The sequence below is a fragment of the Alosa pseudoharengus genome, unplaced genomic scaffold (genome assembly GCF_046254945.1).
Source record: "Alosa pseudoharengus isolate Yale_2024_CS ecotype anadromous, Long Island Sound unplaced genomic scaffold, YU_APseudo_1.1 YU_APseudo_1.1_scf_18, whole genome shotgun sequence".
Taxonomy (NCBI): Eukaryota; Metazoa; Chordata; class Actinopteri; order Clupeiformes; family Clupeidae; genus Alosa; species Alosa pseudoharengus.
Window position 1 is genome coordinate 25,309,730 of NW_027468650.1, and position 26,901 is coordinate 25,336,630.

The 26,901-nt window shown below is 41.1% G+C and overlaps 1 protein-coding gene across 3 annotated transcripts; it reads left to right on the forward strand.

Moving 5' to 3' along the window:
- The first annotated feature begins 205 nt into the window (after positions 1 to 205).
- On the forward strand, positions 206 to 26,637 carry LOC143131243 (vimentin-like). 3 transcript variants are annotated; one of them, XM_076290738.1, is made up of 9 exons: positions 206 to 520; positions 761 to 812; positions 9,687 to 9,770; positions 14,874 to 15,014; positions 15,137 to 15,226; positions 15,904 to 16,124; positions 16,280 to 16,326; positions 26,010 to 26,065; positions 26,302 to 26,637. In XM_076290738.1, the coding sequence occupies exons 1-9, from the start codon at positions 270 to 272 to the stop codon at positions 26,377 to 26,379; spliced, it is 1,020 nt and encodes a 339-aa protein (XP_076146853.1). In that variant the 5' UTR covers positions 206 to 269; the 3' UTR covers positions 26,380 to 26,637. The 3 variants fall into 3 exon arrangements, with proteins under 3 accessions (XP_076146853.1, XP_076146854.1, XP_076146855.1); XM_076290739.1 differs by having other exon boundaries at positions 16,280 to 16,314; XM_076290740.1 differs by lacking the exon at positions 26,302 to 26,637 and having other exon boundaries at positions 15,904 to 16,123; positions 16,278 to 16,326; positions 26,010 to 26,048.
- Positions 26,638 to 26,901: the final 264 nt, after the last annotated feature.

Consider the following 26,901-nt stretch of genomic DNA (forward strand, 5'->3'; position numbering starts at 1 on the left):
GGGATCCAGAGGGACTTTCATTTCCTACCCAAGCAAGCCTTTATATCAGCAATGGTAAACTTATGTAAAAGCAATTGGCCATTTGTTATGTGGAGCTTCACAACAGGCTGCTGGTTCTGTCAGTCACCCCATGTCACCCAGTCACACCATGTCATTTGCATAGGGAGGAGTATAAATTTGTGTTACTGGGGCAGTAGTTGATTTGTGCGCACAGAAAGCAGGTACGAGGGAAGTCTGCAATAAAAACGTTTGAGTCCTATTACAATAAGATGGGGCAGAACCGAAATAATGAAAAGGAAGAGATGCAAGAGCTCAACAATGGGTTGGCCAGTTACATCGAGAAAGTTCAGCTCCTGGAGCAGATGAACAATGCCTGCATGGCAGAGTTGAATCAGCTAAAAGGCAATAATGGCATCAAGGACCTGCATGAGACGAGGATTAAGGAGCTGGAGGAACAGGTGGACCACCTTAACAAAGAATATGCCAGACTTGAATGTCAGAACAAGGACCTCCAGAAAAAGTATGCATTGGCCTATGATATGTTAACACAACTAATGTGAATTAGCATTGAATGAAACTTTTACATTTCACCTCTCGTGCCCAAACTTTTCGCAGTTATTGTATTTAGTTTCTATAAGCTGCCTTAGAAATGTGGGTTCTTTGTGTAAGTCCCATATCGGATATACGTCTCATATCATGCAGAACAAGTCGGTGTGACTCATGGAACACCAGTTCTAATGCTGTCAAATGGCTTTTGCAGGTGGAAGGTTGAGAATCAACAGAGAGAAGAAACTGAACTACTCCACACACAGGTTTGTTATGTCTTCACTCAAAATCATGGTGGGGGAATGTAAAGTAGACAGTGGGGCACACATTTGAATAGATGTTGCTATTTGATGGTTTGATGTCTGCTTAGCTTAAATTCCAACTCAGTCACCACTGTGAAGTCAGACAGACACTGTTCTTTTTTTATGACCCAATTTGCGGTGTCTGAATGTGTTTGTGTGTTTAGGGGGTGGAGAGGTTGGGACTGGTGAGGGCCTGTAGAACCTGATAATGTAATGATTTCCCAATAATGTAATAAAAATCCCCTCATAACTCCAAAGAACATGTAAAAAAACCTGATCATGTAATAAGTAAGGGATAATGTATAGAACGCCGGTCATTATTGGGAAAATAGGTCCCGAACCAGACCACGACGTGCAGCGGAGGGGTCTTGTTCCGCCCTGAAGGGACTTATTTTCCCAATAATGACCAGCGTTTTACACATTATCCCGCTTATTACACGGCTACTTGCCAAACCGAAACAATAAACTCCCCACGATATGACTCTTTAGCCTACATAGCCTAGGCTATAGCCTATTTGTTACCGTTTCATCGTGGCTTTTGCTGAGAAACAAATAGTTCGCAACAGCACGCTGAACTTGAATCAAACATTCTTTAGAACACAGCTGATCAACCGTCCACTTTCACTTTTGAATGAAGTTCCAGTCCTTGCGTAGTGATATGAAAGATGTAAAATAGAAGCACAAAGCCCATTTTCCTTGACAGCGGTCTGTTATACTTAGCAACGGTCTGTTATTGAGAATTAGCAGACCACCGAACGTTGGGAAGGCCCATTCAAGTGAATGGAGCATTCTGCAGCATTATGAAGAGCCGCGGGTCTGGTCACAAGCGGCCCGAGCTCGCCGGATATTTAAATCAAACTGACCGCAACACGGACCGCAAATTTTAATTAAGACAAAATTATACCCGACCCGCGATCCGACCGAACCCGCCTGCAATTGACCCATGTGTCAAATAAGGTCTGATCTTCCTAATGTAAAGGATAAGCCGACATGATTTTGCAACTGAGGGCTGATACTGCTCCATTGGGATGTGATTATGGGGCAGGTTTCAATTGAGCCTCTGCACTCAATTGAATAGACCTAACCAATCAGAGCAACGAAATACCTTACCGTGAGCTGTAGGAAGAACACGAAACCATCCTTCTTCTGGTCGTTTTTTAAAGTTATTGCACTGTCAATATCTTGTACAACAACTGACAGCGAAACCTAAGACCACGTTTATAGGTAGTGATAGTATATTTTTACTACCATATTTCTCTTAAGACTCAATCAGGACGATGAAAGATCAGGATCCAGGCTTTATTCTGTTACAAGCAGAGAGGGTAAGAAAATGGTCTATGGTCTCTGTAGGCCATGGCACAGCCCATGGCCTCTGTGGATCAACCTCTCTCTCTCTCTCAGTTCTCCATGTTCTAGTTCTTCTTAGTCTGACAAACATTGCAGTTTAGTTACTTTTGTATGGGTTAAACAAAGGAAGATTTGGAGGCAAAACAAGCCCAATTGGTTGGTTCTCCACTTGGCATCAGACACACTCACACCTATCTGAAGAACATGAGGAGAGATATCTTATATATCAGAAATATCACTTATAGAATGTTCCAAACATTCTCACAATCAAATCATTACAATCCTTGTACTGAGACTACAATGATACCAAACATGAATATATTTACATTTCATGACAAATGGATTCATTATATGAAGGTAACATCCTTTGTCGTGTGGATCTGATAGCCCTTAGAACCAGTACATTAGCATTTCATTGGGGGAGGGGAGGGTGTCTTTGTTTTAAAGCCAAAAGGGGCCACATGGCTAAAACTAGTCTTGAAACACCTACTAAAATTATTTTCATCAATTCCCCCTTTTCAAGTCCTTTAAAGACTTGAACATCTGAACTTGCTAACATAAATTATGAATCAGCTTATTAACAACAGAGGACTTTTAGGGTGTGGAAGGAGGTTACAGATCATGGGAGAATAAAAATAACAACAGTAGAAAGACTGACATCTTCTACCATAGAAACAGCTAAGAAACTGCAACCAAAGCCAGTTTCCATTCTTCTTGTGGTGCACAATGTTTAGGATGTGTATGTGTGTGCAAAATGTGCTTAGGGCAGCGCTTGGCTCTATTAATAGGGGGCGTTCCACCACACCCTGTGTTCCTCTTCTTTTTCTTCAATATTTCCTTCTCCAGTTAAAGTATACCAACAAAATAAAAATTCTCTAGTCTGAAGGTCAGGGTCGACTACCTGGAACCTTCGGATCCTTGCTGTTTTTGGAGGTTATTCTGCCCACAGCAGGTCCACTATTCTAAATTGATCCAATCTTTCTTGTGATGTTCTGACCAAGGTCCTTTTGTGGGATGGTACACAAGACTTCCAAATGCTGCTCTCCCAAGAACACTGTGAAGTCTGCTGGGGTCTCCAGGGGTGGTTTTGAAAGGATCTTCTGAGATGTTTGCTTAGTGGTAGTTGAAGACACAGGCATGTCACACCTCCCTTTGTCCCTTCTGGCATGAAAGAGTTCTGGAGATACTGGAGAGTGGTTTCACAACAACTTGGAGAGACATTAGCGTGAGTGTAAATAGAGTCAAGCAGTGTCTTGTGAAGCAGTTTCACAAGTCAACAAAAGTATGCTAATGTTTTCAGTTTCTCAATTGGTGACAGTCACACCTATGGGTCTTCTAACATAGCAGCACCTGGTCAATCTTCAGGGCTATTTACCTCCAAACAATACAGTACATGAACTTTGAGGCTTGTGATGCCTCAGAACAGAATTTCTAGTAATAATGTAAACATTTCTTATGACAGTGGTAACAAAACATCTCATCTAAATCTATCAAACAGTGTTCTTGAGAAGTAAAGTTTCTTGAGGAGTCCAAGTCCTCAACCTATAATGTAACAGGCTATTTACACACATCACCATCACCATTGTTAAAAACCATCAACCATCCCCCTTCGGATCGGTGGCACACCCTTGTCCATCAGATCCGTCTCCGAAACTGATAACAAAAACAAACTACAGGAAGACGTCATTGTATGGTAAGGTTCTGCTTGTAGACATCAAATATCATCCGGTGATGGGTGGCTAGGAGCAAAGCTTGTAAATGTATGAAATAAATCATTACAAAGCAACAAAAAAACAAACAACATAAAAAAAAAAAAAACTTCAAACCGCTTTCTAATGCAATTAAAATATATCAGCAGTTAAAGCAAGCAAACAGACCATCAGAAATTAAACTAATGAGAACAAGGGAGAAAAAAAAAAAGAAAAATAATTAAAATAACAACAAAGCCAGGAAAGGCTCAAATGGGGATTATATAAAAATGATCCTCCTGTTATCTTAGCACCTATAATGGAATTGGGAAATCTGTAACCATATCAACTGAGCAACAAGTATTCCTAGTCAGGACAAACTGAGAATGAAATCAAATGAAATAAACCGTAATATAAAGAAATAAAGGTGCAACAGAATAACAAAAATAAAATTCAAAGTCTCAAATCAAATCAAAGAAAGGATAGAAATGATACAGAAAACTCCAGATGGGGCAAATATTACTTGAATCCTGATCATCCATCATAAGTCTCCATAATTTAAATAGTTGCATTATCAATCCAATTTCAAACTAGCTGTAATTTATCCAAATATAAATTTGTAATCTAAAGATCCTTTTCATACATCCATTATGACCAGCAACACATTCTTATCCTATTGTTTCAGGTGAGAGACCCCAGGCAAGCAGTCCCCAATATAGTAGCATTTACAGGAGGCCCTTTTCTCCAACTACCCAAAATATGGCTTCAGAGAAGCCCAACTAGATCTCACTGAGACCACTTGTATACTTGTCAGTATTATGGCCATTTACAGAGCAAAAATGCTCTAACGCCCAAAATATGGCTTCAGGGAAGCCCAACTAGATCTCACAGAGACCACTCGTCAGTACGTATGGCCATTTACAGAGCAGGAATGCTCTAACGCCCAATATGGCTTCCAGAGTGGGAGCCCAATATCCTCCAAGAGGTCAACTGTCAATCCTCATCAGGATGACTATGGGACTTACTACCAGAATCTCACCACCAGAAAACACAAATGCTCACCTTAAGAGTGCTGTCAACCAGGATGATGAAGATCTTAGCAAAATTTTAATCCAATTAAATCCAAAATGTTAATCTCGGTGGAACCTCCATAACTGATAGTATATTTTTACTACCATATTTCTCTTAAGACTCAATCAGGACGATGGAAGATCAGGATCCAGGCTTTATTCTGTTACAAGCAGAGAGGGTAAGAAAATGGTCTATGGTCTCTGTAGGCCATGGCACAGGCCATGGCCTCTGTGGATCAACCTCTCTCTCTCTCTCGGTTCTCCATGTTCTAGTTCTTCTTAGACTGATAGTATATTTTTACTACCAGTAGGCTATTAGGGAATACGGATTTCCCCTGCTTTGTTTTTAAAAATAATTCTGTTCACACCAATACTAAAAACAGCTGGGGAAGGGTGTCGCAACCCCCTCGAGCAATCAGGTGGCCAATCAGATATTTCAAACAAACAAGGGAAAACATCACAATGCAAAAACGCCATTTTCCCCTGAGTTTTTCCACATCTCCACTTTGGTCGGAGTTTTCAGAAATAATTGTTTTCAGTGATAAAACCTCCATTTTCATGTAAATGAAAGGCCGAACCGCATGGAAATATATTTTTTCTTTGTGTAAACGGTGTCTTAGAAGCCATCTGTTAAGCTTCTAGCAACAGCATTTTAGTTGCAAACAAAATCAACCGAAGCTTGCTCAGATGACGTGATAGACAAGGTACTGTTGATAAGAAGACTTATTTGATCACTTTAATGCAAAAATGGCAAACATTATGGATGACATTGCTCCATTACAATTCAAGAAAGTTAAGGACAAACAGAAAGCACCATGGAGGCAAAATCCAGCAGTTAAACTTCTAAAAAGAGAGTGTAGGAAGACTGAAAGAAAATGGCGTAAATACAAACTTCAGATCCACTATGAAATCCATAAAGAGATGCTCCGCACATATAACTCTGAAATATGCAAAGCAAGACAGTCCTTTTTTTCTAACATTATCAATAGAAGTTCAAATAACACTCGTATTCTATTTTCAACTGTTGATAAATTAACAAATCCCCCCTCACAATTAGCACCTGAACTTCTCTCAACTAATAAATTCAATGAGTTTTCATCTTTTTTTAAAGGTAAAATTGACAAAATCAGACTCAACATATCTGCTCAATTACAAATTCAACAACCTGAACTTCCAGCAACAGAGGGAAACTAAACTTAATGTCAGAGTTCAGCTTGATAGACTACGAAACACTTAAAAAAACGGTACAGAATCTCAGCTCTTCCACATGTGTCTTAGACACTCTGCCTACCAATTTCTTCAAAACTGTTTTTCATCTCATAGCGGCGGATGTCCTTCAAATTGTAAATGTATCACTGCTGTCTGGCACTTTTCCTAAGTCACTGAAAACAGCTGTTGTAAAGCCTCTTCTCAAGAAGAATAACCTGGATGCCTCCATGCTAAACAATTACAGGCCCATATCCAATCTACCTTTTATTGGCAAAATTATTGAAAAAGTAGTCTTTAATCAATTAACCACCTTCCTAACATCAAATGGGTATTTTGATTACTTTCAGTCTGCTTTTCGGGCAAATCACAACACTGAAACAGCTCTCATTAAAGTTTCCAATGACATACGCCTAAACACAGATTCAGATAAAACATCAGTCCTATTGCTACTGGACCTTAGTGCAGCATTTGACACTGTTGATCACAATATTTTACTACACAGACTAGAAAACTGGGTTGGATTTACAGGCATAGTTATCAGCTGGCTAAAATCATATCTACAAGAAAGGAGCTTCTTTGTTGCCATTGGAAACTGTACCTCAACACCAACGTCCTTGACCTGTGGTGTTCCCCAGGGGTCGATCTTAGGGCCACTATTATTCAACCTCTATATGCTCCCACTTGGACAAATCATCCAAAATAACTTGATTTCATATCATAGCTATGCAGATGACACACAAATTTACTTAGCTCTGTCACCAAACGACTATGGTCCTCTTGAATCTATGTGTCAGTGTATAGAACAAATCAACACCTGGATGTCTCAAAATTTTCTTCAGCTGAACAAAGAAAAAACTGAAGTAATTATATTTGGTAAAAAGGAGGAAAGACTTAGGGTTGCCAGTCTCCTTGACACAAAAGGGTTGAAGGCAAAGGATACAGTTAAAAATCTTGGTGTATTAATTGACAGTGATCGATCTAAATTTCAACAGCCACATGAAAGCGACAACTAAATCAGCTTTTTACCACCTCAAAAATATTGCCAGACTCAGAGGGCTGATGTCAAAATATGACTTAGAAAAACTCATTCATGCATTTATCTCCAGCAGGGTTGATTACTGCAATGGACTGTTCACAGGCCTTCCTAAAAAGACTATTAAACAGCTTCAGATGATACAAAATGCAGCAGCTAGGATTCTAACAAAAACTAAAAGAACTGACCACATTACTCCAATTCTTAAGTCCTTGCACTGGTTTCCAGTAAGTCACAGAATTGACTTTAAAGCTCTATTGCTTGTTTATAAATCAGTAAATGGAGCAGGACCTAAATACCTGTCAGACATGCTTCAGCAGTACACACCTTCGCCTCCTCTCAGGTCCCAGGTGAAAAACCTGCTAGTAAAACCTACTGTTAGAACTAAACATGGTGAAGCAGCTTTTAGCTGCTATGCGGCTCAGCTGTGGAATCAACTTTCGGATGACATCAAAAAGGCCCCAACTGTAGCCAGTTTTAAATCTAGACTTAAGACCAAACTGTTCTCAGATGCTTTCTGCTAACTGTGCCGAGTTACAAATTCTGAATCTGCCTTGATAATTATTCTACTTTATCTTTTATTACTTTTTTTTACTACTTTTGCCTTTGTTTTTTGCTTACTAATTATCATTTATTTTAAAATTATTTTACCTTGTGTTTTATGTTTTCTTTTTATTATGATCTTTACCTTTTAACTATTCTTTGACTATATTGCCTTTCTATGCTTTTTATTTGTTATTATTGTTTGGTTTTGTTTATGTAAAGCACATTGAATGACCTCTGTGTATGAAATGCGCTATATAAATAAACTTGACTTGACTTGACTTGTTGTACTGTTGTACAAAGCCCACCCAGACAATTTGATAGGACCGAACTTGGAACAGCTCTGGTTTGGGCATAGTTGCTCCTCAACAGAACAATATCAAATTCAACTGAAAAACATGGATGCCACAACAAAGGTTAAAACATACGCTCATTAATATTAAATAAACAACTGTAGTTGCTTAATTAAACTGTAGTTCCTGAATATCCCCCTATCTATCTATCTATCTATCTATCTATCTATCTATCTATCTATCTATCTATCTAAAATATGGTGTAAGATGCTTCTGAAAGAAAGATATGCAGCTTTCAAGTGACAAAAACGCAAATTCCCAAGTTCACATTAAAACTGTTGGACATGAAAGGCCACATGGACTACAAACAAACTACAACGTGACGGCAAAAGTGATGATGAACCTCTAACTGGGCAACTCGTGTAACAAAATCTAGCATCAGTTTCCCACCTCTGATTCCCACATGAAGTGATGTGAATGATGACATTTTCACTGGGAGAAAGGTTTTTTTTTCGATGCCCATGAATGCACCGTAAGTTCTGCTGGCTTCCAGGCTAGGCCTACATATAGCTCCGCTCATAAATAACTTTAAAACATTGAGCCCATCATTAATATATTATTTGTAAGCATAACACCATTTTAAAACAACAATTAATCAATATCTTGTTTTCAACCATGAACAGTTTTATACATGCCCTGTCCAGAATAGACTCCACTCACCATGATCATGCCATCTTCCCCTGTTCTCTCCCTGGCCCCTATCTCGCCTAGGTGGCTCATAGGGCTGTGGCCCTTCACAGGCGTTTTCATTGTTTATAATAACCTCTGACTCTGTCAGGATCCATTACACCATTCATTGAACTTGACTTGTTTGCCCTCTGTTATAAATACATGTTGTTTCAGGCGTAGTTACAATTTTTTCTTTCTGAGAAACTAGTTCCTTCATCATTTATGATCGCTATGCTTTATATCGTAACACCCCCAATTATCACCACTTTTGTTCGGAAATTCTAAAACAACAATGTTTTTTAACACTTCAAGATAACATTTGCTAAATGAACCTTACATTTTTCAGTAGCCATAGGTGTGTAGATTTGAACAAAATCTGGTTTGGTTCTTAACGGGAGCATTTACTACCTGAAATATCCGATTTTGTTTACCACGCTCGGAGTTATAGTGCTGGCCTGATGGGTCGCCTATTTACGCCGTTTCAATGGCACATGAACGGTTAGATCGAGAATTCTCGTCATGAAATTAAAATTCCACTGGAGCTCCAAGCGGACGTGTACACACAGCCTTACAACACTGTTTACAGCTCTTCGAGTCACGGCAAAATTTCATTTTTGGTACATAGCTAATTTAGATACACCTATGGTATGGGTCCTTGCGTTTCTTTACTGTAGAAATCCACCGTCTTGGTTTGTATAGAAATGGATATTAAATGACACATACACACAAGACGGCGGAAATACGGGACCGACGGTAATAGGGGGAGTTCCGATAAGGGTTTCCAACCTGCAAGTTGCTCTTTAAAAGAGTTTTCTTATATTGTGACCCTCCAATATTGACCTGAAGTTGGCACCAGTGAGGATGGCAGTGGTTGAAAACTGTAACTCTGTAGTCTGTCTCACTTGCACATTCTGTTTGTTGTACAGGATAAGGCCTCACTGGCCTACATGAAGAAGAAGGTGACATCCCTGGAGAGGCAGATTACATACCTACAGAAGATTCACAATGAGGTGAGGAAGGACACGGAGCCGACAGGCACCCTCCCCCTGCGTCGCTACAACCACCTGATGCAAACACTCTTTCTCTGCTTCTCTTGCTGGTGTGAGTCACACTCACCAAAAGCTGATAGCATAATGGCCCAATCCCAAAGTGAGCCCTGAGGACTAAGGACTAAAGACTCACAGACTTAATTGATCTCAGGTTATAAGTGAGTGAGTGTGTGAGGCCACATGGGGATAGGTATAAATGGGATTGGGACAGCACTTCACAAGATCACATGTTACCTTGGCGACGTTTAACTTGCACCATGCATGTGTCATGCTGTTGTTTACTTTTGTAATTTCCGGATTTCCCTATGGTTTCCGCGGTAAACGTCACAACTCTTTGAACTGTGGGTAATTCCCTTTGGTGAAGTCTACACTGATGCGATTTCAAAAATAACATTATGCACACCTGTCAGTTTGGGGCGAAGGGCACAGACAAAGGGAAATGTCTCAATTTTTCAAAATAACCATGTACGTGTAAACAGGGTCGGAAAGGGCTAGGTAAGTGTGTACTCAAACCCTCACGCCCTTTGAAATGCGACATTGGGACAGCCCTAAGCCATTACGAATTTTGCGAGAATACGTAGCAAAGTCTGTGAGCCTGTGAGTCCGGACTTTGGGATTGGGCCACTGAGATTGGTGGGTAGAGTGGGTGGGGCACCGCCATGGTGATGATACGGTCAACAGAAACGCCGGTATTATGTTACACCAGCATATCCGGGAACTTTGAATTTGCTAAACATCCCCGTCCCCCTTTTCAGGGAAAGCAGATCGCTTGGATTGAATGGAAACCTATGGGGCTGCTAGAAACCTAGATACCGCATTGGGCTCCAGAACATATCTCAATTCGCCTTATTCACCCGGCGGCCAGAACGAGGCTACAGGGTACACTTGCCATTACACCTCATTCCAGCAGATGGTGTTAATGCACTCCGTTTGCAAACTGGCAAAAATAAAAATCACAGAAACAGAAGAAGGGTTTGCTGGCCTGCCAGAGGGGTTTTCTCATCTGTCTTTTTGTCTATCCTTCCTTCCTCCCTTCGGTCTTAGCCCATCCTTCTAATTAATTTTGTGAAGGACATGGAAGGAGGATGGAGGAATGAAGGAGAGACCGATGTGAGAGTTGAGATGTCCTGCTCACTCACGTATCACTTACAAGAGACGTCAATTACTGATGATGAAGCGCATCACCTCTTAGGCTAGAAGACACGCAAATTGCAGATAATATGAGCTTATACCAAAGCCTAAAAATGACATATGAACATGGACTCTTCCCACGTATTGACCCTGATAATGAGGCACTGTTTGATAGTTCTCGGGACATGAATGAATACAATGCATGAACAAAACTGGCAGTAGGGTACTCTTGTGTTTCCTCGCATATCAAGCCTTCCACCTCCCTCCTCGGTCTTGCCTTCTCTGGTTGCAATTAGATGTATGAAATGTCCTCAATGACGTCGGGCTTTGAAAGATTTCCAGGGCACGAGCTGGAGGACCGAGGAGTGAAGCCGTATGAAAATAGACGTTTGAGAAAACAGATATTAGAAAGCTAGATACCGCATTGTCCGTCGAGTTCTATTAGGTGCCATCGTAAACGTGGCCGCCATATTGCTGGGGGCAAACACCTGTCTATGGGCAACACTTACCGGCAATCAGAGACACCTGTCTGATTTCCAGTCAGAGTCACATGCTCTTCCATTGGCCTCCCGTGATTGTTGCCCCCACCAATAGACCTCTGAAGTTCGCCTACAAAAAAGAACCAAAACGGCCATCTTTGCCCATATAAGGAGTTCCGGTTGTTAATTGAAGCTAACTACCTACGTGAAGGCGGCACACTTTGATTTTTGCTACCCCAGACCTAACTTGCTGACTAATTTAAAGGAGAATTCCGGTGTGATTAAAGTGTGTTAAAACATGATACCGAGTGTGTACGTATGTCTCATAGCTCATCTCGGCTTGTCCCCTGCACTCCGAAATCTGGCGCTAGTTAGCCGATGCTACTAACAGGTTTTCAAAGGGGACAAACGAGACATTGAGAACATTGAAAAAGCACTGGTAGTTTATTTACAAGACGATTTATACAGACAGTACCTTCAGGAAGTTTACTGTTCGCCGCCATCTTGAATTTAGTCACGATAAGTCGAGCGACAAGTACGAATGAACAGGTATGATAAGGGATCAGATTCCAAAAATAATTCCGTGGAAATGCATGGATTCCAGTTGCTGCTACTGGACTACTACCAGTGCTACTACCAGACTACTACCAGTTCTCAATGTCTCGTTTTAAATAACAGGGCCCTCGGAAGTCTACCAATGAAGTGTGGAGCTACTTTGAGCCTCGTAAATGGTGTAAAACAGTGATTTATTTGCATGGCTGGGCCGATGCCCGAGGCACCCCCTTTGAAAACCTGTTAGTAGCATCGGCTAACTAGCGCCAGATTTCGGAGTGCAGGGGACAAGCCGAGATGAGCTATGAGACATACGCTCACACTCGGTATCATGTTTCAACACACTTTAGGTCAATATCACACCGGAATTCTCCTTTAATGCTAAGTTGCATCGCATATTAGCTCTGGGGTCCACTCGAAGACAGAGGACAAAAGTGTGTAGAGCAAAACGTTTGCATTTCCGATTTCTTCGTCCCTGCGAGAGTTTAGGTTAGGTGTGATAATTCCAAATCCCTATGTTATTTTCCCATAGGAAAAATCTCAAGATACTGTATCTCCTTATATGGGCAAATATGGTAGCTTTTTTGTAGGCGAACTTCAGAGGTCTATTAACCTAGCCTGACGTTGCCATACTCAAATTCTAGTCAGAATATGAGTCTGATACTGCTCCATTGGGACGTAATTATGGGGCGTGTTTCAACCGATACAGGGGGGGAATGCCTCTGCACTCAATTGGATAGACCTAACCAATCAGAGCAACGAAATTGCTTAGGCTACCGTGACATGTAGGAAGACACACGAACCATCTTCTTCTCCACAAATGCCTTAACATTGTTTTCTGGTCTTTCGTAAAAGTTATTGTGCCGTCAATATCTCCTACAACACTCATACGCGAAATTTAAGAGATACGTAGTAGGGTAGGCTATTAGGAAAAAACTGATAGCCTATCCCCTCCGTTTTTAAAAATAATTCCGTTGAACAGTGATATGCTACAAACATGTTATAAACAGCTGGGAAAGGCTGTCACAAATCCCTTGAACAGGTGGTCAATCAGAGATTTCAAACGAACGGGAGAACATCATGTCACAATGCAACACGCTGTTTTCCCTTTATGAAAGTGAAACCATGAATTTTCCCACATCTCAACTTTGCCCAAAGTTTTCAGAAATAATCGTTTTCAGTGATAAAACCTCATTGAAATAATATGCATTTTCCATATGGGGTCTTAGAAGCCATCTGTCTCCTTCTAACCACAGCGTTTTTGTTGCAAACATAATCAACCTAAGCGTGCTCAGATGACGTGATAGACGAGATGCTGTTGCTCACCGGCCATCATTGTAAAGCCCGATTTGATTGGTCCGCCAGCTCTGGGGCGAGCATACTGTAGTTGCTGCACAATGGAGCAATGCCAGACCGAACTTCACGACCTCAAATGTTGTGGGCGGGACTAAGTTCGGCTGGCACTCAGGCTACTATTAACCCAGAAAATGAGCAAATCCAAAATGCGAGAAGAGAAATGAGTAGGCCTAACATGCAAATATCGCCAAATATCGCAATTAAAAAACGTTTACGCTCGCATGAGGGTTTTTTTTTTTATACATATCGAAATAGCACTAAAACCAAAAGTGCAATGAAAACACCTTTTTCGCATTAAGGTGAGGCACATGACACTAAACGCATTCAAAAAGGTGCCGTGTTTTGTGCCAACTCTAATGAGTTGGTTCGAGGTCAGGCAAATCTACTCTAAGCAACAAAATGCAAGCATGTATAATGTTAAATGTAGGCTATGCCACCCCAAACTGTTAAGTTTAGATTTTGCTTTCGCTATTTTCCTCCCTTTACATTCTGACGCCCTCAGTGTACAGTAACTCACAGGTTTTTCTGGATGCAATTGAAGATAAACTGTCAAAACTTGTCAGATTTGAGGAGATCCGTTGTCACATGCATCTAATATGACTATCACTAGAAGATAACATGCATATTTTATCGCATTGCATTACTTAATGGAGACATTGACAATTTGCATTTGTGCTTTGTCGAATTTCGGCAATATAGTTTTTATTTTGTGCAACGCTGTAATGGAAACTCAGCTAGTAGGCCTAAGGTGTTGCCCCCACCAATATGGTGGATGCATTTACCTAGGCTATACCACCTAATAGAACTCAAGAATGCAGTATCTAGGTTTCTAATGTCTATGGCTACATTGATGTGGGGAGCAAAAAGGGCTTATAATCTTTGAGCAAACGTGAATGAAAGGCCCAAAATAAGGTTGGGGTAAGAGTGAACATTACATATCTATATCTATTTTTAGCTATTTTCAGTTTACCAACAGGAGTGTCATGAACAAAGCCACAGTTGACCTGTCTGTTTAACTAGGTTTGGCAAGCTTAGCTTTACATGTCAACTAAACTTAAGGCTAGCGGCTAAAGTGCCTACAAGTTATGGCATGTACTAAACTGTGCGTTTGTGCCTCCTAACAGACTCAAAATGTCATGACAAGTGCTGTGCAACATGAACAGGGTCCTTACATGGCACCACTGCATGTTCAGCCCAGTATTTTGTAGTTTATAATGTGGATGAAACCTTCATGACAGTGTCATGTCACTCTTACCTTCAAGTAAAGTGTAACCATGTATTAATATAAATGACTGTAACCACATGGAAACTCCAAATGAGAGCTGCAGCTGTACGCTATACTGAATGGAATATGGAGGACCAAAGATGACAGGATAAATAAATAAATGCAGAAATAAATTAGATATTGTTGAAAATCAGGATTTTTTTTCTTGAATATTCTTTGAAAATCTGTACAGAAGTGGTCCAGGCATGATTTGACCTCTCCTTCCCTGTCACAGCCCAGAACATGTCTTAATTCTCCATCTCTGTCTCTTTGTCTTTGTAGGAGATAAGTGAGATTCAGGCTCAGAACCAGCATGTTCAGTTTGATAAGGTGGCCAGACCCAACCTTACTGCTGCGCTAGAAGAAGCCAGAAAGCACTACGAGGAGCTGGCTAAAAAGAACCTCCAGGAGGGCCTGTACAAAGTGAGTATGTCAGCATACACATGTGTGAGATTCACATTGCCATAGAAAGATACTGAAACAATTACAATTCCATTATTGCTTTTATTCTCTCTCTATCTCTCTCCTCACCTTTTTCTGTGCAGTCAGAGGAAGCAGCTTCTAGTGAAACCATCCGTAAGCAGAAGGAGGAAGTCATGCAATTTAACCAAAAGTTGCTGATTATCACCACAGAGGTTAGTGACCTAAAAACCACGGTGAGCCAGCCACCAGTACCATTATCCAACATCCACACACATCACAACTAATGCCACCACTGGAGCAGAATGAGGGCTCCCATATGAAATGTTATAAGTTCGGAGGATGGGGGGAGCTTGCTAAATTTGAACATGGTACAATTTGAATCTTATGGTCAATTGAGATCGCCACCGTGGCGTGTGCCTTGAATGTCTGTTCCGTGACTACTGCGTTTCATTTGAGCATTCATACCAGAAATGAGTCTGGTACAGTGCTGCTGCGGCCAGTCTGACTATTAAAACATCTCTTCACTGTCTCTTTTGGCTGAAAACGCTTCTTACACGCTTGCCTGTGTGTCACACAAGCAGTGTGCAAGCTCTAACCTGATAACATGGGTGCCAAAATGAAAACGGACAGGTAACACAGCTGCCATGCACTCACCACGCATCCGTTTCAATGGGGCGTTAAGCAACAGACATTTTGCTTTGTCACGGTTATGAACAACAGGAGTCTGAGGAAGTTGATTCATGATTGATTCAAAGAACAGTTAAGACCAATGAAGAAAGGAAATAAAGAAAGGAAATTAGTGCAACAAATATTGGAACACATACAGTACAGTATTTACATACAAATGAATGGCTTTGAGTAGACTGTACTTTCTTTTTCTTACCTTTAGAAAGAGTCACTGGAACATAAGATGGTGGTGATGCAAAAGGAGTTCTCCACCGCAAAGGCTGGTTACCTAGACCAAATTAATCTGCTTAAGGAAAGCATCAGCGAAATGAAGCGTGAGATGGAAAAGAGCAAAGGCATGCATGATGCTCTGGTTACAGAGAAACTGGCACTGGACACAGAGATTGCCTATTACAGAAAACTGCTGGAGGCTGAAGAAAAAAGGTGAGAATCTGCTGTACCGTCTCACTGATCTTCACTACAGCGTATGAGATATCTTTGCCACTTAAAACAGGTTTTAGTTCTGTATTTCTATTTTTGACTGAGGCAATTATGATTCTCTCTTCCATGTTCTCACCTCTGCTTTTTTTCTTTTTCAGAATTAAGAGTCCATTGCTAAACACCCCCCAAAAAGGTAAACCAAGAGGTACGTATTGCTGTTGATACAACAGTGCATGACACAACACCTTATTCTGTCTCTCAGATATCTTCACAGCCCTTACAGGGCAGTCTGCTCTGCTGCAGACCAGAATAGGTCAGACGCAGTTTTCAAGCCTGCACCCACTCTGCACCCAGAGTGATGTTACTCAGAAACGGAACAGCAGCTTACTCTCTACAGCAAAGTTTTTTTAATCATCATATGTTCTACACAAAAAAAACATATTATTTTTACATTAAGATTTCAGCCTCCTGAACTTGGATATCATCAGACTGCATTTCACATTCACACGTTTTACTGCTATTTAGTAAAACCAACTGCAGTTATGAACTGCAGTTATGCCTTACTCCAAACATAGACTGACGCTTAGGGGGTATGGCAGGGGCGATTCTAGACCTAGAGCTTTGCTGGGGCACAGGCCCCCAACTCCCAATACATAAAAAAAAAAAAAACATTTAAATGTGCACGCAATATGAAATAAATGGCTTTTTCGTCTAGCCCCCATCATGTCCTCATCCATTTCTTGCCTGTCTCTCTCCTCCTCCTCCTCCTGCCTGGTATACTGGACTGCCCAGCCTGTGCTCTTTGTCCCCTCTCTTCTCCTTCTTTTCGACCTTCTTCTCCTCCTCCTTCTCCTCCAGCACTCTCTCCCTCAATTGTTGTAGCAGCCACTGCAGCAACATCCAAACACATAGGCATAAGTAGGCCTACTGTATACTCACTGCATGAATTTAATAGGCTTTCCTACACAAGGGAAGCTTATTTTTAGTCAAAATTGAGATATACTTCCCTCCCAGGCAAGGGTCCTGTAGTCATCCTGGCAATACTGCAGTTCTTTGTAGTTTAAATAGCCTACTAAAGCCTTCATACTGACTTTTGGTGATAATTTGCAAATGTAGCCTAATCTGATTATGTGAGTCTGATTCTGTGTAGATTATTATAGGCTACATTTACAAATGTTTTAATTATTTAAGTTTGCCATTAAACCATTGATCAAATCACAGAATTGGCTATTACCAGCATAAATGTTACCTTTAATGTGGGCAATTATCATACCTCCCTCGTCCTCCTCATCTCTCCTCACTGTTCCTTTCCCTCTGCCTCTGTTCAGGAAGAATTGTCCGATGTCCATCTCTGAATAGTTTATCAGAAGGCTATGTTTAGTTTTACAGTAGGACAGCTTCACAAACAGTATAGGCTACTTTTACAGAACTCTCTCTCCAGTATACGTATAAATCATTATTAATTGTCCGCATGTGTGCATGCAGCCTACACATGGTGTGAGTGTGTGTGTGTGAGGGAGAGAGCACAAGCTGATAAACTGTTGCTAAATTTAGGCTATGACGCTAAGCATTGAAAAACAGATGCTAATTATGTGGGCAACATTCTCTAACAGCGATCAACTTGTCATTTTTTCTGTCAAACAAGTTGTGAATTTGTTGAAACATTAAAACAGGGGACGACTTACTCTGTGCTCAAAGTGATATGACGAGCTCCAGCGGACGAAATACTTGGAAGAATCTTGTGAACGATTTTCATTGGTTGTTGCGTTCAATCTTACCCAGCTACAGAGGTGCTATTTCCTGATTGGCTATTATGGCCCTTTTCTATTTCCTTTTTTTTCTATTGGCTGGTAAGTGACAGGCTTGAGTCATGACTAAAGCAGGCACGGAGATGCGCTCACTCATGAATGTCGTTTCCAGGGAGAGCAGCGTTAGGATTTTACTGGGGCACTGGAGACTTTTACTAAGGTACGTGCCCCAGTGAATAAGGTCTAGTGACGCCCCTGGGGTATGGAGATAAAAATGTTCATGATGTTCATGTCTAAAGCATTGGAAATGTCTGTATGAACATTCTTCGGGGACAGGTATGTGAATCTCTTGTCATACTGGACCTTAACCCTTAAAGGTGTAGATTTTTGAACATTCTAAGTTCTGCAACAATTGAAGGTTCTAAAATTCTATGTTGAATTCAATGAACCCAGATATTCTTTAGAACGTTCATTTCTCAACATTCCCGTACTCCTTTAAGGGTTAACCATGTTTTTAATGATGTCCTCAGTTGGGAGAACGATCGCTCGTCACAGCTGTATGAGTTTTTCAGCCTCTGTAAACAGAGCTCTTATTTGTGGATGGAGCTTAGACAGACTAGCCTGGAAGCCAGCGCAAATTTAACCCCGCCCATAAAACTTGTTCCATTTGGCGCTTGAGGCGCAGCTATAGAGCTGCACAGTCCCGCCCACAGCCGATGCCGGATGTAAAAAGTCAATGCAATTTCTCCATTGACAATTGCGGTGTAAGCCATAAAAACTTAACTGCACGTGGTAGACTTAAAACCAGCTACGGTTGTACTAAGCGATTGTATATGCTCCTATAGACACCAAGAGTTCGTGGGGCACTAACCTTATTTTGAGATAAATGCCTTTTATTCGTGATCTCTTGGATAAGTACTTCATTACCCACAATCCTGAACAATCCCACAATCCCACAGTAATGCCTCTGATTGGTGGAAAGGCCGTTATGGTCATAGTTTGAAACTTTCTCAGCGGAAAAATATTGACAAAGATGGAGGAGTTTTTTACTGCCTATGGCGAAAATCTTAATGTGTCAAAAACTTTCTTGACAAATATTGGTACTTGTATCAACAAGGATTGGGGTTTATACATCACACGAACTTAGTCAGGGCCAATACACTATCAAATAGACCACTGTAAATGTTAGTTTAAACAGTCAAACTTTTCAGGTAGGCTAGCACTAGCCGACAGGCTAACCTTTAGCATTTCCGACATTGTATGTCATTACATAATGCAGCTAACATTAGCCTACATGCTGCAACACAGGTATGAATATTATGTTTTAGTGAGTGTCCAAAGGGGTGAAAGCCACTTTAAATCGGGTCACATTATTGACTGTTGTGTGTCCGGGAGTCAGTTTGTGGGTTTTGTAAGGGTCAGCAGCATGAGGGACAAGACCTACAAAGTTGTGGTGAGTTAGCTAAGCAGGGAGGTTGTAATGTTAATGCTGCTAGCAGTGCTAGTTAACATTAGCTAGGCTACTGTAGCCTTCATACTGTATGATTCATATTAATCATTAACCTAGGAATACTTCGTGCATTTAATGAACATTTTGTGTAATAATTCACGGCAAATTAATAAACTGAATATGGTGGTCCAAGAGCAGACCATGCATCAGCCCGACTGAGCAGTGATGACAGCATAGGATGAGTCAGGTAACGTTATGAAGCACTGCCGTTAACGTTAACCGCTTTCACACACACGATATAAAATACACGATGATAAATATACAATTCAATATCAAAACACTATTATTTACACGATTACTCCTGAAATAACTGCTATTAACTGCACAATCACTATATAAATATCACTGTTTGGAGGAAAGGGTTCACTGCTGTCGCCGGTTGGAAATGAAATATTTCGCGCTGGTTCGTGCTGCTTATATATTTTTCAGTGAGGCCCGGTGGTTTATGGGATGAGTAGTTCCTTCGCTCGGAAATTAAAATATGTACACAGTCTTGTACCTTTGACTTTTTTTGGATTTTCTCTTCGTTTTTTCACTCGAAATGATATGTTGTATGCTTATGAGTTATGCCGTAGCTGGTTAGCCTAAGACATGCTGTAAAACTCTTTAGATACGGATTTTTCCAAACGTCAATGGGACAAATGAATGGGAAGCTTACATCCGGCACCTAACCGCGTTTTGGCTGTGGGCGGGACTGTGCAGCTCTATACCTGAACCAGAACAATTCGAACCAACTGCACCAATCAGATTGTCTGGACAGGCTTTATACTGTGATGGACATATTAACAACGGTGCCTAGTCTATCATGTCACCTGAGTCAGTTGATTTTGTTGCCTGCCGCTAGAGAAGCAAGAAGTTTACGTGGTAGATTTCGCTACCGCATTTGTTGTAAGTTACAAGATATTGATGGAGCAGTAACTTTGAAAATGATCAGAAAACAGCATTAAGGCTATAGCCTGGGTTTTCCCATGCTGCCTTGCGTGCGATTTTATTCACGCTTTTTCCATGGACTTCGTTTTCACCTCAACGAAGGAACCAATCACAGAACGGAGGAGGGACAGCAAGACAGTGACGACACACCAAAGCGGTTATGAGCTACTTACAGACGCATTTGATCAGGCGCGCGGGAACATATTTTTGACCAGGGGTGCTGAATAACAAAATAATGGATGTCCGACGATTTCTCCCCTAGCATGATATGATTCGAATTTAGACAGCTAAATACGCCATTTCAGCGCCGTGTATGAGTAGACCTCTGACCTCTGGTAGACCTAAGAGCGAGAACAGTCACTTCCACTGCAACTATGCGCAGCACTTGCCACTCCGACTCATCAATAAAAACTACGCGCACACACACCAGACCCATAGAAGCGCACTTGACTTTACATCATTAAACTATTTCAGTATATTGCTTTTCTGATTGTCAAAACCACACCAGAGATGTTTGGCTTGGAAATATAATTAGGCTGCAATGACCTACAATGGCAAACAATTTCTGAGTAGCCTAACTTATGGCGTCTCCACTCCACAGCAAAAGTGTCCTAACCACCAATTACAGCGGTTTCTATCTGAGCGACTTCAATAGTGAAAGGATTTCAGTGTCATATTTCGGTGGCACTAGCTAAGCTGTCGTGGAACTCGAGATGACATGTCTACTGATAGGCAACAGGTCTCACCAACACGAAATTCGTGGATTTGGGCTAGATCAGCCACATTGCCTGACACTAACAGAAACTGAGCCGTACGTGAGGTCGTGGGCTTGCCAAAGACTAATTGCAAAAGATGCATCCTACCTCATCTGTTGTCGTTTGGTATTCGAAATTGGGCTTTTCACAATTTAACGATATATCCAAAGTGCGAACTAGTTGGTGATGGTATAGAAACTGGCAGTAGGCTATGCATGCTACACGGAGTTCTGACAGGTGCATGGCCTAATAAGCAGGCAAGATATAACCCACGATCGCCATGGTTTCATTTTTGACAGATCAGCCTCTGGATGTTCTGATAGTTAGCCTACCTTTAGTTTGCGTTTACATTTTAAACACTGAATCTACTGTCTTTACTGCCGGGAGAGAAAAAAATGCTGTATTCTTTTCTGTAGCCTAATATTCTTTTCTCGAAGTCAACTAGCCTTCTTGCAACGTCTCTCCTCAGCGAGTCACGTCACTTTCACTTCTATAGCTAGACTATAACGTTTAATCTTGACTATGGATAGCTATATTCAAATATCCATAACCTTTATTGCTATTTGCCTATTTGACAACAAATATAATGACAAACTGCGAATTTGTAAGCCTGTTGACAAAAAGCAAGGGGTGCTGCAGCACCCTCAGCACCCACCTTCCCGCGCCCTTGCATTTGATAGACATTCGTAGCGCCCAATAAATGGCTCTGGGTATTCGTAAACAGTGATGCCAGTAACGCGTTACTTAGTAACCCGTTAGTCTATTGAGTCTATTTTCACCTAGAGCGAACAAGAGCACGCAAGCCAGACCGGACTTCAAATCGCGTGTGCATCTGAGTTTAACGCCACACAACGGAGAGGAGAGGGAGTTAAGTCATTTTCCGACGAATGACCGTCGCAGGAAGTTGCGTCATAACAAAGGGACGCCAGACCCTCTTGTAACAGCTACTCGGTGATACTGCAGACTCGTAAAAGTAGTTAGAAAATAAGGCAGAAAAACGACAAGTTTCCTCATGCTGCTTCCTTATGTTGGAATATGCAAAAATGTACAAACAATCAAGAGGATGCTTTCTTGTATGTGATTTCTGCAACAGTGATACTGCAAACGTGTTGATAGCCTATTGTTGAGCCTATTTTTATGCTGTAGCCTAGTGTAAAGCATGTCACACTAGACTAGCCTACAGAAAACTAATTGATGTGATATAATGATAACTTGTATGCCTACAATGGTTTATTAAACATCGTAGTCATTTATTTAGTCAGTCATCATGTTCATGTTAATGAATAGGAAGGACATCTATAACAATACCAACATTTAAATAAACCAACATTTCGCGCAATATCTGCCGTGAGTCCCTATGCGTGAGTCACGAGTAGAGGCCTGCGCGGGACAGATTTTCCAGTCCCGCGCCCGCCCGCTCCCGCAGTGTTCAGTCCCGCTCCCGCCCGCTCCCGCAAAGAATTATGATTTTCAGTCCCGCTCCCGCCCGCAACTGTAATACATTGTCCCGCTCCCGCCCGCAATTCCCGCATGATTCCGACGTTCACCTACTGCTCAAGACAGTTATTGACATTGGTTTGAGGAATTAAACACGCTGCGCTAAGCTGAGCGCATCACTGACGGATCCTTCTCCAAAGTGCATGAAGCGCCTTCGGTGGCACCAGCTGCTTAGGTTTCACAGCAATACCCAGCAAACCTACCAATTTAATCTACAGTGATATTAAGAATAATACATTCTTTATATGCTTCATTACGTTTACATAAGAAATAAAAATATAAGAAGTGATGTTATAATTTTAAACACCGCATAATGCCCTGCCCCCTCGAGCATTTGAGCATAGCCAGCTCACATTACAATTGATTTAGGCTTAAATGCAAACAAGTGAAATGGAGAAAATATTAGCCTACCTTTTCTGAATCCAGAATATTGAAAATATAACATAATCTTAATTATTATTACATCTGCATTATTACATCTGCAAATCTACATTCAAAAATGTTTATTAATAGATAGGCTACCAAATATAATATCCAGCACATTGTGTTATATATATGATATACATTGACCAATAGGTAATTTATGATTTTATTTTACATTTTAAAACACTTTTTTAATTCGCGGGACTGCCGCTTATCACTGCTCCCGCCCGCACCCGCGCTGTGCGCTCTCCCTCCCGCCCGCTCCCGCAAGGAGCTTTCAATATTTGTCCCGCGTCGCACTGCTTTGCGTTGGGTCCCGCGAGTCCCGCGGGACTCCCGCGGGAGTGCAGGGCTCTAGTCACGAGCTCCTCCCAGCTGACTGGCAGATCACGTGGACAGTCAGTCGCGATCGATTATTTAATAAATACATGTGAATTACGAATAATAATAAAAAGATTCTACATAATGTGACTATTTTTTCCATGAACTGTAAAAGAAAACACGTTTTTCCCCACTGTATTCTCCATAAAGAGTAAAGTAAATTATGTACTTATTTCTGGAATTGACGTCACTTCCTGGACTTGTCTGAGGCTGGTCTAATGGGTCATTCGTCTCTATAAGACTTAACTCCTACTGACGGAGAGGGAGAGAGAGGAGTGGTGCGTGTGTGCCTGAAGCGCATCCAAGACAGAGAGCATCCTGGTCTGTTGTGCTAAATCAACCAATCAGTTTTCAGTGTAGGTGGGCTTATATTAACCTGACCCTAGCCAGATGAATTTCGCTCCGCCTAGCTCCACTCATCCATCTGGAACCGATCCATTGAAATGTTGCTTCAGAAGGCTGGACCTAATCAAAAAATGCTTGCATATGATTGAATAAGCCACTTGTCCGTCATCTATTGACGTGCTACTTCAACCACTCTCATCGAAGCCAACCCGTGACGCTGATAACAGTCTCACAGTCGCTTCTACGCTATGTCACATCTATGAAACTCCCGCCCTGCGTCCTGATTCGCTAAACCATAAAGTTGGTTGGAGAAATCACTCTCAATGGAAGAGGTTCCAGATGGATGTGAGTGAAGCTAGGCGGAGCTAAGCGGATCGACATTCATCTGGCTAGGGCCAGGTTAGGCTTATATCTCTTTTCTCCCGAACTTAAAAAATCAGTTCAGTCAGTGACAGTGTATCTAGGAACAGAAGCGTCATGGCAATCAGTGCCCCTCAAAAAGGAACATTTAAGACCCATTTCACATCAGACTACACAAAAGTGTACCCAATTGTCTCATAAGAGTAAAACATAATGATAGTCTTGCACACTGCACTGTTTGTAACAGTGACTTTAGCATTGCTCACGGCGGGTTAAATGATTGCAAAAGACTTGTTGAGGTGAGTTTAACAAGTGTAATTTAATTTGCATATTACTCAGGCCTATACTAGATGGCTAGTTGCCAAGGCTACATGAAAAGGCCAAACTACCAAAATCTACATATTTTACTATCACAATTTCTATCAATAGGCCTTCCTTATTTGGTGTACTGACTAGACATTATTGAACAAACATCTGAATTTCAGTATCTAAGTAGGTTAGGTTGGGATGTCTGCTATACATTGTTGACATTACTGTTAAAATGTACTTCCAGTATAGTGAGTATTGGCAAAAGGTTATCATTTTTATGTTGAGGCGGTGGGGGTGTTGTCAGCAGCTGCTGAAAGTAACTAATAAAGTAACTTGTAATCTAACTTATTTACTTTTAAAATCAAGTAATCAGTAAAGTAACTAAGTTACTTTTTAAAGGAGTAATCAGTAATCAGATTACTTTTTCAAGGTAACTTTGGCAACACTATTCGTAAACCACGTTTCAAATACGAGAAAATTAACTTGTAGTTCCCAGACCCCATCTCAATGAGATGAGGTCTGACGTTAGCCAGGCTACATTAAGGCATTTGTCGAGAAGAAAGATGTTGGCTGTTCTCCCTACAGGATTCACGGTAGGCTATTTTGTTGCTCTGATTGGTTAGGTTTATCCAATTGAGAGGCAGAAACATTGTCCCCCCCCTTATATCGGCTGTAACACATCCCATAATCACATCCCAGTCATGCAGTATCACTACATGCAGTATGCAGTATCACTACATGCAGTATGGCTACATCAGGCTAAAGCTAGACGTTGTATGGAACTTAGACAGCAACATCTTTTACCGTGCTGATTCGAGACTCCCTTGTGACCAGCAATTTTAGCTGGAGATCAAGGCGGCCGGTGTCTAGCTCAAGGGGGTCCAAATAGACTGTTCCTCTTGCAGCCACTATAACTGCCCTCTCTCAATTCACTGGTAGTGTCATAGTCTCTTGGTTGAACCATGTCTGCAGCTCCACTGAAACTAGTCAAGAGTCAACAGCCTCGTAAAACTCACGTCTCCAAGTCACTGTTAGAAGATTTATGCAGAATTGTTTGTTATTAGGGGTTTGCACGGCATGTCATCAGATCTGGACGTCCCCATATTGGAGATACTCGCCTCTTTAGAAAGCATTAGGCACTGAAGTAAATCCCTAACATTGTCAAGGAAAATAGTTAATTATTGCCGTGTTTTAGGTTGTACCAATAGGTCAGACTGAGAAAAACATCTGGAGTAGGTATCGACTTTCAAAAGTTATTAAAAACCGTAATTTCTCGAAATATCACGCCTTTTCTTGTGGTCCAAGTCCTTCCCTATATGCCTTAGCATCTTGGATGCCTTTTGAGGAGATTTTCTTTCGTTTTGACAGGGCTACCCACTTAAAGTACCCACCGCGCATAATAGTATATTGCACTTCATTCACTAATTTACTTCGAGTACCACCAACATGGCCGCGCAGCTAGGTTACCGCCCAGAATGTGACATCCGTGCAAACCCCTAATTCACAAAAACTTCAAACATTCAACTCCTATAAATAACTTGTTTGTTTTAATAATGTAGTAATGTTTTAATACATGTATTTTATTTTTATTTTTTGATGTGGGGTGCTGTGATTTCTGCTTTTCTACCAGAGGGTCCTGGAGCACCCCCACCTCCCACGGCTGACTACACCAAGGAGGGTAAAAGTGTGAGTATATACAGTACCCAGCACCAAGACAATAGCAGAGAACATGAACACTCAAATTAATTATACCAGCATGCACTGTCCACAATAATGTGTCTAGATTCTAAGTGGTTCTTGTGTTTAGTACATGTTTGTTGAGTTGAGTTTCAGGCTGCTAATTCCTTTCTTTTGTCTCTCCTTTGACATTGCTTTGTCCCTGCTAATCATCACACATCTCTCTATCTGTTGGAATCCCTCAGCCCCCACTGAAGAACAAGCCTCTAGGCCCTGAAGGAGGAAACCAGACAAAAAACGGAACAAAACCTGTGACACGCTAGAAAGAGTGGACCAGTGTTTTGTTCAGAAAAGTACAGTAGGCACTCTACTGTAGAGCAACAAACCAAGCAGCTTTACTGAATGTTCTTGTTTACCACGCAGTCTCTAGTTTACCCTCCACGAGTTAGGGCCACAGCAATACTTTTGAGAAACAGTTTGTTTTTTTACTGTTACCATTTACCAAAATTCTAAAAGAATGAAACAAATGTTTTGTGTGCACACCATGACTGTCAGTGTTTCTATCGATCAATAAACTTTTGAAAAAATCTTTGTTAAGAGAGCTTTCATTTGGACCATAATACAGCATAAATGAAAGTTTTGCATGTATTTTTTATTTCAGTGTTATACACTGAGTGTATCTATTGATTATTATACATCATACCAATAATTCAGGAAGATGTGGTCTACTGTATGCCCTCACACAGATGTCATACTGTTCAACTATTCGTTGTATTTTGGTAGAAAAAGTAACTTTAACAAAGTCATTGTTTTCATGCTTAGAAGACAGAAAACATTTTTGAGGC

Coding starts and splice junctions, on each gene's coding strand:
- LOC143131243 (XM_076290738.1), top strand. CDS start 270: ATGGGGCAGAACCGAAATAATGAAAAGGAAGAGATGCAAGAGCTCAAC. Junction 813..9,686: donor CTGAACTACTCCACACACAG/GTTTGTTATGTC, acceptor TTTGTTGTACAG/GATAAGGCCTCACTGGCCTA. Junction 15,015..15,136: donor TCCAGGAGGGCCTGTACAAA/GTGAGTATGTCA, acceptor TTTTCTGTGCAG/TCAGAGGAAGCAGCTTCTAG.